We start from the raw sequence: 17,267 nt of genomic DNA, 5'->3' as shown, positions 1-17,267 counted from the left end.
AGCATTAAAATATGTAGCACTTATAATAACTTTTACCTTCAAAATTTCATTCGAATCACTGAAGCAATTATATAATATAAGCACTTTTTTATTTAATAAGCACTTGGAACAAAATTATAAAAAGTCGAAAAAAAATTACTTTAACCGCTTGTAGCTACGAAACAAAGCAGAATTGGACCTATGTTGATATGAAAAATAAATCTTATTATTATCTTTTTACGTGAGGAATATCCCTCTACAAGAGATGGCACATGTTTTTTGAAACACCATGTATTAGATCTAATCTTAATCTTAACATTATTCCTAAGGACTGTTTTTTTTCGATCATACGGTATATAAGTTTAAAAATAAGTGACCTAAACTAAAAAAAAAGATGTATTCCAATGTGCGAAAAACCTAGACATGGACCACAGTGAGGATAAACAATTTTCATATATATTTTGATATAGTCTCGTATGCGCCTATTCTACAACTCACTTTTTTAGTATAATTTTTAGGTTTATTACTTTTTGGCAATACGACCTTGGTCACTACTTTGCAACTCTAATTTAATCTATAGCCTTTTCAGCAAGGGAATATATTAAATTTTACAACCAACATACGTCTACAAAAAATCAATCTACTTTTAAATTAAAATTATACAATAAATGTCATTAGCATATTTTCCTCCACCGGACATTTATTTTGTTATAATCAGTAATATAATAATGTTATAAAGGTTTATACCTTAACGGTTTAAACAAGTTTACTGTACTTTCCTCCCGCAAGAAGGGTTTATCTGTCATCATGGAAATCACTTCTATCCATAAAATTGTTTGGTCATACACTGTGTTACTGGGGAGCGCAAATTTCATGTAAAGTTTGTCCAACGAGTCAGTGAAGAATATCAACAGACGACATTTAGTAAATGAATTAAAATTTACTTGTGGATTAAAATGGCAAATATACCTACTGTCACTGTCACTTATCTGCCCGTTGGACGGACTTTAAGCACATCGGCACATACACTACAATGAAGTTGATGACATCTAGGAATTTAAAAATCTGCCTAGATACCGTATGCCTTATTGTCTAATGTTAACATAACATTGAAATAAATATGACCAATAAGTAGTGTCAAAATATATAACTGTAATTAACAACTGTAAATTATATAAAAATATCTGACTATATATGTCTCTGATATAGTCAAATCAGCAGCTATAGGCAATCATCCAACCATAGTTAAAAGAATAGAGTATTTCATCTTTTGAGCATAGCTAAATAAAGGGGCCTAAGTCTATTTTATATTATTCTTTAGTAATGTTATTGCTGTAACCATAATATATTTCATAGAGAAAATTAAATTGTATATTTTTTTGGAATAATATTTAGTGAAATAATTATTGTGGTTCATCACTATCAGTCTGTACTATACTCATCCTCTGCTGGACTTGGTCTTCTTTCAAATTGGAATGTTTGCTAGCCAGAACCTCTATAATGGTTAGTGTTATATTTATATGTATCCATACGGTATCTATCATACGTCGGTCGTCAATAGATCTATCGCTGCCATCACGCTCAAATATAGTCTATCCAACGGGAGAGTCCCTGACAGTGACAGTTGTGTTTGTCATTTTAATTCACAGACAAATTTTTTTGGCAATTTTTTGCATGTCTGTCGAAATATTATCTGATTCGTTGGATAGACTAAATTTGTTGCACATATTAAAGAAATCGATGTGTGCAGGATGCATAAAGCAAATATCAAAATTTGGGCACAATATACCGGATGCGTCTCAAAAGTGACCTTCCCCTATAGCTTTTTTTTCGATAAAAAACTAGATTTGGTATATTAGTATATGACGTAAATTGATATTCATTGACATATTCAATTGTTTTTGGTCACTTCCTGTTTAACCGGAAATGACTACAACTTTTGATTTTTAAATGGTACCCTCGGTATATTTTAAGTTTATTCGATAGAAAATGACACTCTGAATAGAATGACATATCATATGTCAACTTTTGACATTTTCGCTAATTTTTAATTAAGGAGCTTTGGAAAAATAGATTTGATTGTCTATAGTTTTTCGTGTCATGTCCTTGCCGTTTTAAAGATGCTTTAAGTCTTATTTTTAATCATATCTCAATTTTTTCAAATGGAATAAGGTGGCAAATGGAATAAGTTACCGTCATTTCCGGTAAAACAGGAGGTAACGAAAAACAATTGAAAGCATTGAATAATAAAACGAGATTTAGTATCTCTGTATATGACAAATTAGGATTGATGACGTATTCAATTGTTTTTGGTCACTTCCTGTTTCACCGGAAATGACTACAACTTTTGATTTTTAAATGACATCTTCCGTATTTTTTTACTTAATCGATAGAAAATGACACTTCGACCGAAAATAATGGAATACCTTAATCAAATCTAATTTATGTCATGTACTAAATTACCAAATCTCGTTTTTTTTTATCTGAAAAAAATAAAAAAGTTATAGGGATGAGCCACTTTTGAGACGCACCCGGTATAGTTTACTCAAAAATATAATCCATATGTGATTAGATTAAAAAACGTGTAAATGAAAGTAATAATCTGATTTTTCATTTTGTAAGTATTATTTTTTGTTCTGGCGCATAAATATCTATTTTAGAACATTTTAAGGGTTTTTTTTGATTTTCAATTCAGTCATTAATCAAATATTGTTTTTATTAATACATTATGTTAAGTATGCTATGTAAGTCCTAATACTTGTTGGATATTAAATTAAATTGTTTATTTTAAAAGCCTAGATAATGCTAGGTACCCAGTACACCAAATATCCTATCCACTTTGATTGTTTGTGTGTCCACAACCACATATGTCACATCCCATGCCTACTGCTAACAGACCGCTGCCCAACCTGTCCGGAAAAAAGAAGAATCATGTCCTGGTAAGCTTTACCATCCATTTTCTCCTATCAAAACCTTTTGACATTTCGTAACAATTGATTCTTGTCTTGCTTTGGTAAATTAATATACCATTGCTAATATCATGTTTTCTCTAGGTATAGAAGTGTAATCGATGTCAGTTTTTAAGCGGCCTACAATCTGAAATGTAGGATTTATCATATTAATATAATCAAATTATACCAAAAATGCATTATTCATATTCCTTCACACTGGCTGTCGTTGAATTAGCTCGGAAAAAATCAGATGGAAGATCTTTGCTTCAAAATTACTTGAGCCTACATGCTACGGGTGCGTCTCAAAAGTAGTTCGCCCCTATAACTTTTTTATTTTTTTCAGATAAAAACCAGATTTAGTATGTTGGTATATGACATAAGGTCTCTTGGTTAAAAATTGTGTTTTTAACACAGCCATGGCACTCTAGATTGAAATTTAAAATACGATTTTTTAATGTCATATACTACTGTCATGCCAAATCTCGTTTTTTTTTATGTAAAAAAATAAATTAAAGTTATTATAGGGGCGAGCCACTTTTGAGGCGCACCCGGTATATGATTCAAAACCAAAGTAATAAGTATTTTTTTCAAAAACGGTTTACGCTAAAAAGTTGAATTCTGGAATGACAATGGCACTATCCATATAATATTTTTTGATATCCTATATTCAGGGCTATTGAAATAGCTAGTTTATTTTTAATATTTTAATATAGTTTATCCAACTAGTTAGAGAGGCTGTTGACAGACGACATCCAAAAATAACTATACAATTTACAAAAAAAATCTGCGTAAATATAACAATAAACTCAAAAATATTTTTTTAGTTTTTTGTCTCCACGCATTATTTTCTACATAAAGGAGTTACATACAAGAAAACATATTCAGAACTCAATACTGGGACTACCATCCTGTTTAAAAAAATCACTGATTTTTTTCCTACACATCCTGTATAATTCAAAAAGGTTATTTTAATCAGTGTTTGATATCAACCAAATCAACTTAGCCTTATACAAATACGTATTTTCCGTTGTAAATATAGGAAAGAAAGTCCTTTTTTACAGGGTGTTCCTTAGTGTCATGCTAATTTTTAAAAGGATGAATCTTGGACTTATTCTAAGAAAAAAAACTTCATATGAATGTTTTCCTAAACATCTTAACAATCGAGATACAGGGTGATAAAATTTTATAAAATAAACTTTTTTATAACACATGTTATTATAGGTAGTTTTATAAAATTTGATACAGCTCTTCTATGCATCAAAATGCATTTTTTGATATACAGGGTGGCGCACCTCATTCGCCTCGGTTGATTATACGAAAACGGAAAGATGTAGAAACAAAATATTTTATGGGTATATGTGGGGAGACAATATGCATAATTTAAAATTATTTTGAAATATACAGGGTGTTTCAGAACAAAGATCCATACCAAAGTTATATTTTTTCTTATGGAACACCCGGTATTTTATTTCATTTTTGGATTCTTGGGCCCAAAAGATGGTATTTATTATAAGGGTTAAATATGTTTAAAGTCTTTGGTTTTTGAGATATTTCAAGATATTTAAATTTGCATGCTACAATAGAATAGACTATTAACACCCTGTACATTACTTTTCAGAATTAATTCTTGTGCTGAGTTTAAAGGTAGAGAAATGAACTTTACTGAAAAATAGCATTGCTTCCTTAAATTCATACAGGGGTATCAAAAATTGCTGGTCTATTTTAAAGATTTATTTTATATAAAAACTTCGTTATTCAAATACAACACCCTGTATTTTTTTAAATAAGTCGAAGCAGATTTAAATGCTCTTTCAAACTATTTTAGGGTTTCCTATACCTATCTGGCTCAGATTTTGAATAAAAAGCGATTTTTCAATAAAATTGTAATCAAGATGGCTAGTATCGTCATGGCAAGTTTGTAGTGACAGTTAGTAGCTATTTTCAAAATCTAAATTAGTTTATGGACTTATTTAAATTTATACCGATTTACTTTTATTTAATTTACCTACAATAGTTTAATAAATAATATTTTTTAAATATGTATTTATTATTCTATCAAGAAAAACGAAGAAGTAGTTCTTTGAATTATTTTACGATGATTTGTAGATATATGGCTTTTCTATAAAAGAGCCAATTACGGCCAATTCATTTTCTTCACTTCCAACGACAGGTTTTTGCCTAATAGCTTTTTTATAAACCACACTACCAGCTCTGAGAAATAGGACAAGTAGTTTTTCAAAGTAAGGCTTATCAGGAATATTATGCAGTGAATAAATGCCTATTTCGATATCTTTGAGCATAAGCCCTTGAGGTCAAGAAACAATTTTCCTCACACAAAATAATATCACTAGTAACATATCTATTCGTTCTGCCAGCAGAAACTGCTTTATTTTTCTTGATATAATAATGAATACTTACTTATTAAACTATTGAAGGTAAATTTAAGTAAACTGTTATAAATTATAAGTAATAATATAATAATATCCATAAACTAATGTCGACTTTGAAAACAGATACTAACTGTCACTAGAAAATTGCCATGGCGACACCAGCCATCTTGATTGCATTTTTATTTAAAAATCGCTTTTTATTCAAAATCTGAGCTAGATAAGTATAGGAAACCCTAATATAGTTTCAAAGAACTCTTGAATCTGCTTCGATTTATTTAAAAAAATACAGGATGTTGTATTTGAAATAACAAAGTTTTTATATAAAATATATCCTTAAAATAGATCAGCAACTTTTGATAGCCCTGTATAAATTTAAGGAACCAATAACATTTTCAGTAAAGTTTATTTCTCTACCTTTAATCTCAGCATAAGAATTAATTCTGAAAAGTAATGTACAGTGCGTTAATAGTCTATTCTATTGTAGCATGCAAATTTAAATATCTTTAAATATCTCAAAAACTAAAGATTTTAAACAAATTAAACCCTTATAATAAATGCCTTTTTTGGGCCCAAGAATCCAAAAATGAAATAAAATACCGGATGTTCCATAAGAAAAAATATAACTTTGGTATGGATCTTTGTTCTGAAACATGCTGTATATTTCAAAATAATTTTAAATTGTGCACACTTTCTCCCCACATACACCCATAAAATATTTTGTTTCTACATCTTTCCGTTTTCGTATAATCAACCGAGGCGAATGAGTTGCGCCACCCTGTATAAAAAAAAAAATGTTGTTCCAAATAACAATTAATCGCGTCAGATTTTTAGCGATTTCACCCTGAAGTAAATTGACTTTAATTTGTTTATGCAAAAACCATGCGTCGGTCAAAAAAAAAGTCAAGTGGTGAAAATTGCTTAGAAAAGAATGAAGAATTTGAGAATAATATTTTTTTTAAAACAAGTCGGTGGCGTACCATTTTTTCTCCAAAAATATTCATTATAAATCCTGTATGGACGTTACTGGTGGAAATAAATAAATACTTTTATACATTAAAAACGACATATTGATGCATAGAAAACATATATAAAGTTTTATCAAGATAACAATAGTAATATCGAGAGTTACCTACTATGAAAAGAAGTTATTTTTTACAAAATTTTACCACCCTGTATTTCAAAAGTTAAGATGTTAAGGACATAAATTCATATGAAATTTTTTTTTCTTAGAATAGGTCCAAGAATTACCCCCTGAAATATTATTTGCATGTCATTAAGCAAACCTCGTATGTATATAGGTATGTTTTTTAGTTTTGCTTTTTTAATATAAGTACACAACAGACTTTTTTACATTATTAGAAATTAATATAGTAAACTATTTTCTTGTTGTGTCTAAGTTTTTGTACCATATAATGTTCCAATGTACCCCCAGAAAATATGTATAAAATTGGTACAGTTCATACAGAATCAGAAATGGTAAACCAAGCAAATATTAGATACTAAGATTTTTAAACAATTCCTGTTGAATTTTCTTATATCAGCATTTTTCGTTGACAAGTTTTCTATCTTACATAATGCATAATTAACACAGTAATTATTGTTTAGAATATCTATGGAAACTGCTGGGCTACCAGGACTACCAGGCTATCATTACATTGCACCCAACCATATTGTAAAAGCTCCAATCCATTGAGACGGATTCAGCCAATCATGTATGCATCAGACACAACACAATTCAGCAATAATAAAGTTCAATACGGGCAACACATTAGAAGGAAAAGAAGTACTTGTACGTATTACATTAAATAATATCAATTAGATATGTTACATATCTCTAATTCAAAATGAATATCTTTCATGATAAATTTTAAAGTTTGTGTATGGAATATTCCATTATTGTTCAATTTTGAAGTCTGCATCTGCAAGTCTGGTTTGCAGTAGTATTTTCATTAATTGCTAAATTATGCTTTTCAATATTATTTGGATAGCATAAATAGGTTTTAAAATTACCTTAAAACGTGAAGTAGTCTTGCTAAATATTCGTAATAATTTGCAAATTAATTATTATATTCTTTAAACCAGACTTAAAAAAAATTAAGACAATATTTTGTCAGAAGCAAAATTGGTACTGGGAACAAAGCCAAAGAATTTTTGTTTTGATTTTTATATATACTATTTATGTAGGTGTAGTTTTTCTAGGTTAATATATTTATTAAATTTATCGTAAAACGTAGTTACGTGTGATTTAGAATATTAGTTGGATTGTTATTTAGTATAAATATTTTGACGTTGTCGCCTTGTCCAATTTTTTTCATTTTTTTTTTATTAAATTTCTTAATATAAATATTTTACAAAATAAATCCTGTAGAAATTAATTAAAACTCTTAGGAATTTAAACATATTTTATGACAAGGCCATAACATATTGTTAACTACTTTTTTGTTATCGGTTTTTGAAATTGAACATATAATAAATTATTGTTAAATTAAACCTTAAGATGTCTGGAGTGATTTGGGCAATTTGGTGATCCTAGTGCAGCTCATTCTGGGCTTATGAGATTAAAAAATAGTGATGCAAGGCGATTTTGCATTTTAATATATTATCGGGCTGTGGTTTTAAGTATTTTGTTACTTAATAATTGTGATTCTTACTCCTCTGTAAAAAATGTGCCAAATTTTCTCTTCCTTATTAACATGCTTGTTAAAATGCTCACTTCACTTCACCTTACGGCAAATTCTTCCTCAAATATTCATGCAATACTTGAATAATATGTAATCTCATAGTCTTGCTGTGATTGTATTACAGTGTCAAATGTTCTCTTCGTTTATAGGGAAATTTTCTGAACTAATATTTTATATATGATTTTGGTTAGATTAGGCAGACCAGAATTTATAAGTAAGCGAGCCATTAAGTTGAATTTTCGGACGGCTGTGAAGCAGTGCTTTTAAGTAAAGTTACTAAAAATGTTTTACAGTGCTAAATAATACATGGAATATGTATATTCGAACATTGAAAACACTGGCAATATTACTTTTACTATAAAGAATAGCGTTGATTGAATTTGGAAGATACGCAACCTAATGGGCGAATTCTTGACAAGGCTTATTTGATTTCTTCTACGTCTACGTCTAAGTGCTGTACGGTGAAGCCACCAATCGTTCTGCGGCTAAAGCATAAAACACTTAATTTGTCTAATTCGGCCAGCAAAGTCGGTGTGGAACCGAAATCGACAGTGTTGCCATATTAAAAAGTATAATAAATTCGTAATGTCCTCGTTTGACGAAAATATCTTTGGATAAAAAATCCGCGTTTATGCATTGAAAATTTATTCGTGTTAAACATAAAATAAAAAATAAAAATTCTTTTATAGGTACTGAATATTTCGTATCATCGAAAAAATTCATTTAGTTGACTTGGAACTGACGATTATTGACATTTACCAAAATATTTCCAAGCCAAATCTGACGCTGTTCTTTGTTTAATCATATTATATTAAATTGTTTAAAGTTAGAAAATCCGTATTATTATCGTACTGTACCCAAAATCGATAAATGTACGTATTAATCCGTAATTCTGGCAATACTGTCTCCGGCAACTCTGTCAACTGAAAGCAGAACCTGCAGAACTACGGTACAGTATTTTTTATGCGCTGCGCTGTAAACGTATCAGCGCGCAGCGGCGCGGCGTAGAGCTAAACTAAAACTCGGACATGTTTTGTGCCACGCCCAATCGCTCTTAAGGTTACGCATCTTCTTATTTCCTCAGTCAACGGTAATAGACAATTATGAAATGAAACACAATAATTTAACATTTCAACTAGGAATATTCTTACTAGCCTACTTACTAAAACGTCCTATTATGTTATGTAAACTTTAAATAAAATGAATTCAAGAGACAATTTGATTTAAATAAAAAAAAAATTAGAGGACAGTTAAACTTACATTTTCTTTGTGATATTTCTCTGCACATTCTTAGAACTTTATTTAAGAAATTTGAATTTTAGCAAAAAAAATTATAATTAGTTAATTTTTATTCTTGCTCTTATTTCAACTGTGATACTTTTTTTATTAATCATTTATTTCAAGTTTTTTTACATAGATATTGAAACATAGTGTCATTCTTTTGATACTTAAAATTAGTTACAAGAAAAATTCGAATCTGTCGACAAATATGTTGAATTCGTCGTTATCATTGTAGTTTTCTTGTTAAATCTATTATAGCAGTAATAAGACAATAAGTGGCGATATGTAAAAATATTTTTTAACTTAACTCGTATAATTTTATTAGTTAATAATTTTTTAAAGGTGCCCGGTGGCGTAGAGGTACAGGCTCTCGTCTACCAATCGCAAGGTAGTGGGTTCGAATCCTACACCCGGCATTTCATCAGCCGACTATTTTTATTAAAATAAAAATAGTTTGGGTACCTAGGTCGACTCAGCCTTAAATGAGTACTTGGGATTCACAATCCTGAGGTAATAATAGGCGGTTGAAGTGTAGTGCTAGCCACATTACCTTCCTTGCAAATACGTTTAAATAAAATATACGGAGGGTACCGCTTAAATTCCTGTCCAGATATTGAAGGATGGCTATAGAATTTCAATGCATTTCCTACATAAGTATATCCTTGTGTTGTAGGAGGTTTGACTAAACAAGGATGAACGTATGTCTTGAAACCATTCAGATTCGATTTTCTGTCCTTCAATACTGGGACGTAAATCCTCTCATTGCTCTTATGGGGAGGCCGTCGTATATTTTATTTAAACGTATTTGCTGCCTTGTATACCGAACAGCTCTAGCATGGCAAGCTGTACCTTGCTACTCCCAAGGCGTCAAACGCTATACTAAGGGTCGGCATTTCTGGTCGTGGGTGCCGGTTTTCATGTGTATGAAGAGTACGGTCAACACGCTTAGTAAAATAAGATGTACTGAATAAAGACAGAAGGCGAGTATTTTCAGAAGCGCGTGGAATCTAGCCTCAGATTAAGTAGTTATGTAATAAATACTTCGTATTTTTGCTCACTCCAACTTACTAGATTGCCATAACGACTCACTCCTATACATGTAAACGCCGACCTAAAGGTTCGCTTGCCAGCGGGGTATACGGGAGCTATTATTATTATAAATTTTTATCCTCGTATATTTTATTATAGAGCAGATGCAACATAAAGTTTTCAGCAATCCCTTTATAAAATACGGCAAGTTTTATTGCTTGGTTTGTTTATCTCTCAACCAGAAGTGGACAACCGTGGACGGTGACAGTCCTTCATTTTTTATATTAACTTTTAAACTGACTTATAATATAAAAAGCTATATTTGTTTATCTAAATAAGACTTATTTAATGTATGCTTTTGTTTTTACTAAGTTTTTGTTTTATTAAGATTTTTTAGTAGCAAACCCTAAATTATTGATAAAAATAATTCTTCATAATGGCTCGCTTAACCTCATTGCGATACTGTCATATTACTATTAACAGTCAGCTTTGGATTGTGTGCACAATTCTGTCTACATATATTTATTTATTATTTCATTAATTTTGTAGATGTAGAAAAAGAAGAATTTCTTTAGACTTAATGTCGTATTAAACCTATAGATGATGTTATTAGAATCAATTTTACATGTAACTTCTTGTTAATGTATTATAGACATAGTGATATTTTTAATTGATGTATTGTTTTGAGACTTTAATGCAAACAATTTCAAGTAGTTTGTGTTAGAGTATCATAAACGTAAAATAAGTCTAGTCATTTTTAGCTCAAAATATGGATTCGATCCAAAATGTATTATATAAAAGACACTTTTGATTTCATAATTTAGTGGACCAAAGAAAACACTTTTGAATTTGTTTTAATGCGCTTTTGAAGTTTCAAAAGTGTATTCCATGATTAAGTCAGTTTAGGCTAGACTCTAAAAAACTTTCTCCATTTTTTTCTTTTCGAAAATTAATTAAACTCGAATATTTACTATTTAAAGAAAGAAGTGCGAGATAGTTTTTAATATTGACGTGGACTATAACTAGGGACAATCCTTTATAATATACTCCCTTACCTACATTTTAATCTAAAACTAAAAATCAATGGCAAGAAAAAAATTAATAGCCCGATCATCTCGTAAAACTTTGGGCTTTATACTGTTTTAATAAACTGTTTAGGTATCTTTAAAATTTTTACAAAGATGCTTGCCTAAATAGTTGCTTACTATTTTTACCACTAACATCCTATTAATGTTCTTTAGTGAATCAAAGATTAACTTTTTATTTTATGGCGGAATTATATGAATAAATAGGCATGGAAAACGCCAACAATTGATGAACATTCCTATTTTAGAAATTAAATTCGTATAATCCAAAAAAAGGGACAAGTTGGCTTAGGAATGACGATCGATTATTACTCACATATTCATCTAAATTTACATTACACAGAGGAACAATGTAATCAGATATTTTAGATGATATGATATTATGAATAATTTAAAAAATTGTCTTAAATACAAATTATAATTTGTTCACGCCATTCAACAGTATACAACACAAATACATACCATCCCTGGTCGCTTTATTTCCGTGGTCTGTACTTTAAGGCATACGACAGAGATAAATTTTGACAAAAAAAGGCGGCATCAAGTGTTGTCGGTTCGCACGAGAAAGATAATATATGTAAGCTATTCAATAATGCTCAAATACTGGATATGTTAGACAGTTGTTTAAGAATCTCTAAAAATCATGTAGTAAAATGAGATGTGAAAAATAAAGTTTCCAAGCCTAGAAGCAACATTTTTTGTAAAGACTTGAGCAGTTTGAAATTTTGATGCAAACTTCCGGCAATACCGCATAGAAGAAATAAATGTGTCAACCTAACATTATCTCTTTTTAATACATTTGATTTTTCATTTAAGCTGTCTACATCACTGTCTTACACGTCCAGATCCAGATCACGCAGTTTTGATGGCCAGATCGGTATATACCAACTCATTACTGGCTCTATATCTAAAATAAATTGCCGAAAAAGTGCCGAAAATGTTAGAAGTCCATTATAAAAATCGGATGGATGTAAAGAATTATTTGAAACCAAATCTTAATAAGTTGAGCTTTCATTCACTAAGAACTTATTGGATAGTTTTAAACTCCATAAAAAGTTTTTGAACGGGCATTATTAACTGTAAATCGCCTCATAGTGGTATAGAATTTTAGAAGGGGCCTTAATTGTTCGGCTATCTTATAGATGTCGTGTTGTGTCAGGCAATCAGAAGTTTAGCTTGTCTGTAGGAGTTGAAACTTAGCCACTAGCAAGACTTAGTTACTTATTATTTAATTTTTTCACGTACTTCGTTTAGAACGTGCCAAGTTATTGAAAGAATTTGATAAAATATGGAATAAAAGAGAGAGTCATTATCATTTTAAGAAAGCTAAAGTTTCTGCAGAAGATTGTCTAGTTTAGGTATAGTACAAAGAAATAAAGTACAGTATGAATATTGTACTACAGACCACTTAACATTTAAAATTATTTTTTATATATCATAATATTGTATAGAAATTATTCAGCAAATATAAGAAATAATAATTTTCTTTATAAATTCATTTGGTATATAGAAGCTATATTAAGAAGAGTGTTAAAGCTGAAAGTGGTCATTATTAAATATTGTAAAAATATACTCTTTGTAATTATAAATTGTCTATTATATTATTTATTTTATAATGTAGAGGCTATTCTAAAATTTATCCAACCAGTATTTTTCATAATATTATTTGGTACACACCTATTTAAAAAAACAGACTAATAAATTATTTTTTTTAGAAATAATCTGTATCAAAAATATATTTTTAAAAAATTAATGTATACAAAGTAGGCCATCATATAAAATTTGTAAGTTGGTTATTCTAGACTCTGGCTTTAGGAGATCTGTGTCTGAAACATTCTTCTAATGCATGCCAAACACAAACATATAAATTCTAAACAAGCGACAACATATTTTATTTCGACCATCTATAATACAAAAATAGCAGGTGATTTTATAATAACATTTCTATTAAAAAGAAACGCGATGACTGATTTTAATACAAAATATTTTTACAACATCACCTTAAATGTGAAGTTAATAAATTTATTGTAAATAAAGTACATTTTGGTACCCTGAAGAAATCCCAATTATGAAGATTTAAAGTGTAACACAATCATAAAAAATATCGTTTTTATAGCCTTTTGAATACAGGGTCATTATTAAATTGTAAGCAAAAATATTGTAGGTTATTGTAAAAAAATATGTCATTCAGACATTGAATATAATCAGTATTGTTTAATATTGTGAAATTATTAAGTATTATTAATAGAACCTATCCTATTTTAACTATTAATGGGAAATAACCCCTGCAACTTTCACAGCTATTAACTATTTATATCCGAACTCATACATCTGTTTTAATTGTATTGATACCCAAATTTAGCTATTAGTTCAGTAATATTATGGCTCAAATTGCGATATATCCTACAAAATTCACAAAGTTTTCAAAATTGGTGGAAATAATCAGGACATCCTATGTATTAATAAACTGAAAAGTTCCCATCCCTAAATAGTGTGCGTCATCCCCCAGGACATCGTTTCTACCCCCATTTTGAGTTTTTTTAGATAATCTCGGCAACGGTGCAATTCTCGACAAAAATACCTATATATAGAAAATTGTTCTTCATAAAATTCTCTATCAAAAAGAGAATTACACTTTCTTTCTAAAGTTAATAATAAATTGGCAAATAGGGCGCAAAAATAAGGGTTGGTTATGAGTAGCACTATCTGCAGTTCAATTTAATTTAAAGTTTAACGCTAACAAAAAGCAGTAACCACTAAATTATACTTAGAATTTTAATACACGTTCTTCTCCCACACTCTTTTATGTACTTCAACAAACTTGTTGGTAAAGCCAACTACATTGTCATGTTGTCAAAACTACCACCAACTTCTGCTGCAGAACGGCAACACTCGTATCGGGGTTTTCACCAAATTCAAACATGGAGAGGAGTTATGCTCGAACCTACCGACTGGGGGTGGAAAAAAGTTGGCGGTATATTAATCCCAACAATGACAAACAAAGAGCCAGCCCCCGCATCTATTTTAACGCTTATTTCATGTTCATGCAAATTAGGGTGCGAATACAGATGTAGCTGCAGAAGAGCAGGCTTGCGTTGCTCTGCAATGTGTTATCATTGCCATGGACAGTCATGCTTGAATGTTGAACCTGTGGAAGATGACGAAGATTACTAGTTAACTTTATATTTATTTGTAATTAACGTTATTTTTTATTTGTAATTAGTGGATTAGGCCTATAAGGGATACCACTTTAAAAAAAAGGCATCAAATACTTTACCTCTAGCGTGATGTGGAAATAAGTACAAATCATCCTTTTTATAGGGGTAGAGGAGTGTGAGAGAAGAAAGTATATTAAAATTCTTAGTATAATTTAGTGATTACTGCTTTTTGTTAGCGTTAAACATTAAAGTTTAAATTAGATTGAACTGCAGATAGTGCTAGTCACAACCAACCCTTGTATTTGCGCCCTATTTGCCACTTTATTATTAACTTTAGAAAAAAAGTGTAATTATCTTTTTGATAGAGAATTTTATAACGAACAATTTTCTATATAGGTATTTTTGTCGAGAATTGCACCGTTGCCGAGATTATCTAAAAAAACTCAAAATGGGGGTAGAAACGATGTGCTGGGGGATGACGCACACTATTTAGGGGTGGGAACTTTTCGGTTTAGTAATCCTCATGCTATCCCCAACATACCTACCAATTTTCAAAACTTTCTGAATTTTGTCGGGTTTAAATCGTAATATTACTGGATTATATTTTTACCAACCAATATTGTTCACATAATGCATGTTATCCTTATTTATCGTTAATAACTGAAGCAAAAAATAATTTAAACATATATGTATAGTAAATCTACGTTAAACCTTTTACCTAAACGCAGCCGAATTTCAGGGTAAACCCGTTCTTTTCAAATATCTGAGAGCTTCTAAATTTACAATCGTAGTTACATCCTAGAACACACGATTAGTAAATCTTGAGATGTCTATATGTATGCTATATTTATAAAGCTTTTTGCTTAAATATCACAACACGACTATATTGTATTTTAGATTTTAGGCGCACGCTATTACTTATTTACCTTGTAGTTCGTTGACAATTTACCTAATATCTATTTATTTCCGACCCATATCTTAACTACATATCTCCTAGGTTTGTTTTCTTATCTACAATAATTATAGGTGAGCAAAACACACCTGTATAATTTTTTGCTCAATATTTCTTTTTCATATCATCCCTTTATATACAAGATCTTATCAATTTACGGAAATACGAATTAAACACTTTTAAATATCTAATAAACTGATCAACGTAAATTATTAACAAACCTGAATTATAATATAAAGTAGTTTAGGAAAGAATATCTATAGTGTCTATTTTGATGTTATAAAATACTCCACTTATACAAATTGCTTCAAGTCTAAATTTATCATTAGAACTTTTCAGGTGTTTAACTCGGTAATCCCATATAATTAAAAGAAAAATATTTTGATATGATATTACATTAAGGTGTTATAAAAGTAATATTTATAATATGTAGTTTTAAACAATGTTTAGATATAAAATGATATGCATAGAGCAATGGAACAATGTTAGATTTTTTGCACATTCTTTGCTATTCTTTCCATATGCAAAATGTCTAGAATATTTACTTCATATTTAAGCCGTTTTGTTTGTTTTTGTTTAATAAAGTGTGAATATTGAAATTTTTGTTTTATTAAGAAAATTTACATGAGGCTGTACCCGATAACAACGGAATTGTTGCATAGCCCTGTTTATCAAATAAAGTTGAGACATCGGTCGCTTCTAAATACAACTTGGTGCTCTAATATGACACTACTAGGAAAATGACAACTGTTGTTTTTTGAATGTCATCTGTTGAATTCTTCCCGGACTTGGACAAACTTTAGGCTTATGTGGACCACATTCTAAAACTATCCAAACCTCTAATTGGTGTAAGGTGTAATTAAAAGTTATATACGAAGTTAATTTTTTAAATGGAACATACAGGATGGCGCAGCTCATTCGCCTCGGTTAATTATACAAAAACGGAAAGATGTAGAAACAAAATATTTTATGTGTATACGAGTATGTGGGAAGGCAATATGCATAATTTAAAATTATTTTGAAACGTACAGGGTGTTTCAGAACTAAGATCCATACCAAAGTTATATTTTTTCTTATGGAACACACACACACACAGTATTTTATTTATAAGACATTTATTATAAGGGTTTAATATGTTTAAAAGCTTTGATTTTTGAGATATTTAAATATGCATGCTATAATAAACAAGGTTGTTAACACCCTGTACAGGATGGGTCAAATTCGACGCTTTTAAATGGAAACACCCTTTCTATAGGAGATAGACAAAAACTAATATCGGTGTCTGGAGCTCAATTTTTGTCAAAAATATGATGGTAAAAACCGCATATCGATATCTCTTACCGTTTCGGAGTTACGGAGTGTTTTTCAAAAATATGCATTTTTAACAAATCTCTGTAACTTTTTTGCTATGGAAAATTTTGTATTTTTATGAAAACATTTCCAAAGCACCTTTTTACGTAGAATTTAATGGTTTAGGTATGATTTTTTTTAAATTAATAATTTAAGAATTATCAACAGAAAATTTAATTTTTTATACGGGACACCCTGTATATTTTTAATTTATTGAAAATAATTTTTAATTACCTTTCCAAAAATATAACACACTTGATATTTTGCTCGATTCCTCTTCGAGATATAGAGTATATAAAAATTCGCCCGCTTTAAATGAGTTGGCTTTGAACGGCACTGACTGTAATGCAAAAAAATCTAGCTGTGAGCATCAATTAAAACGAAAATAATATTTGCTATGAGAGATGCAGA

The 17,267-nt window shown here is 29.9% G+C and overlaps 1 protein-coding gene across 2 annotated transcripts in view; it reads left to right on the top strand.

The window, feature by feature from the left end:
- The window catches only part of LOC115886861 (poly(rC)-binding protein 3), a 713,764-nt gene extending 704,097 nt beyond the window's left edge, over positions 1–9,667 (top strand). Inside the window, exon 9 of one of the 2 annotated variants that reach the window (XM_030906173.1) lies at positions 6,926–9,667. In XM_030906173.1, coding sequence (XP_030762033.1) covers positions 6,926–7,013 — 88 coding nt within the window. In that variant the 3' untranslated portion in view covers positions 7,014–9,667. The remainder of the gene's footprint in view (positions 1–6,925) is intronic. The other variant, XM_030906174.1, reaches the window with a different exon arrangement.
- Positions 9,668–17,267: the final 7,600 nt, after the last annotated feature.

The sequence above is a fragment of the Sitophilus oryzae genome, unplaced genomic scaffold (genome assembly GCF_002938485.1).
Source record: "Sitophilus oryzae breed Bouriz unplaced genomic scaffold, Soryzae_2.0 scaffold_499_pilon_pilon, whole genome shotgun sequence".
Classification (NCBI taxonomy): domain Eukaryota; kingdom Metazoa; phylum Arthropoda; class Insecta; order Coleoptera; family Curculionidae; genus Sitophilus; species Sitophilus oryzae.
Note: the sequence above shows the minus strand (reverse complement) of the source record. Positions and strands in the feature narration are given on the sequence as shown.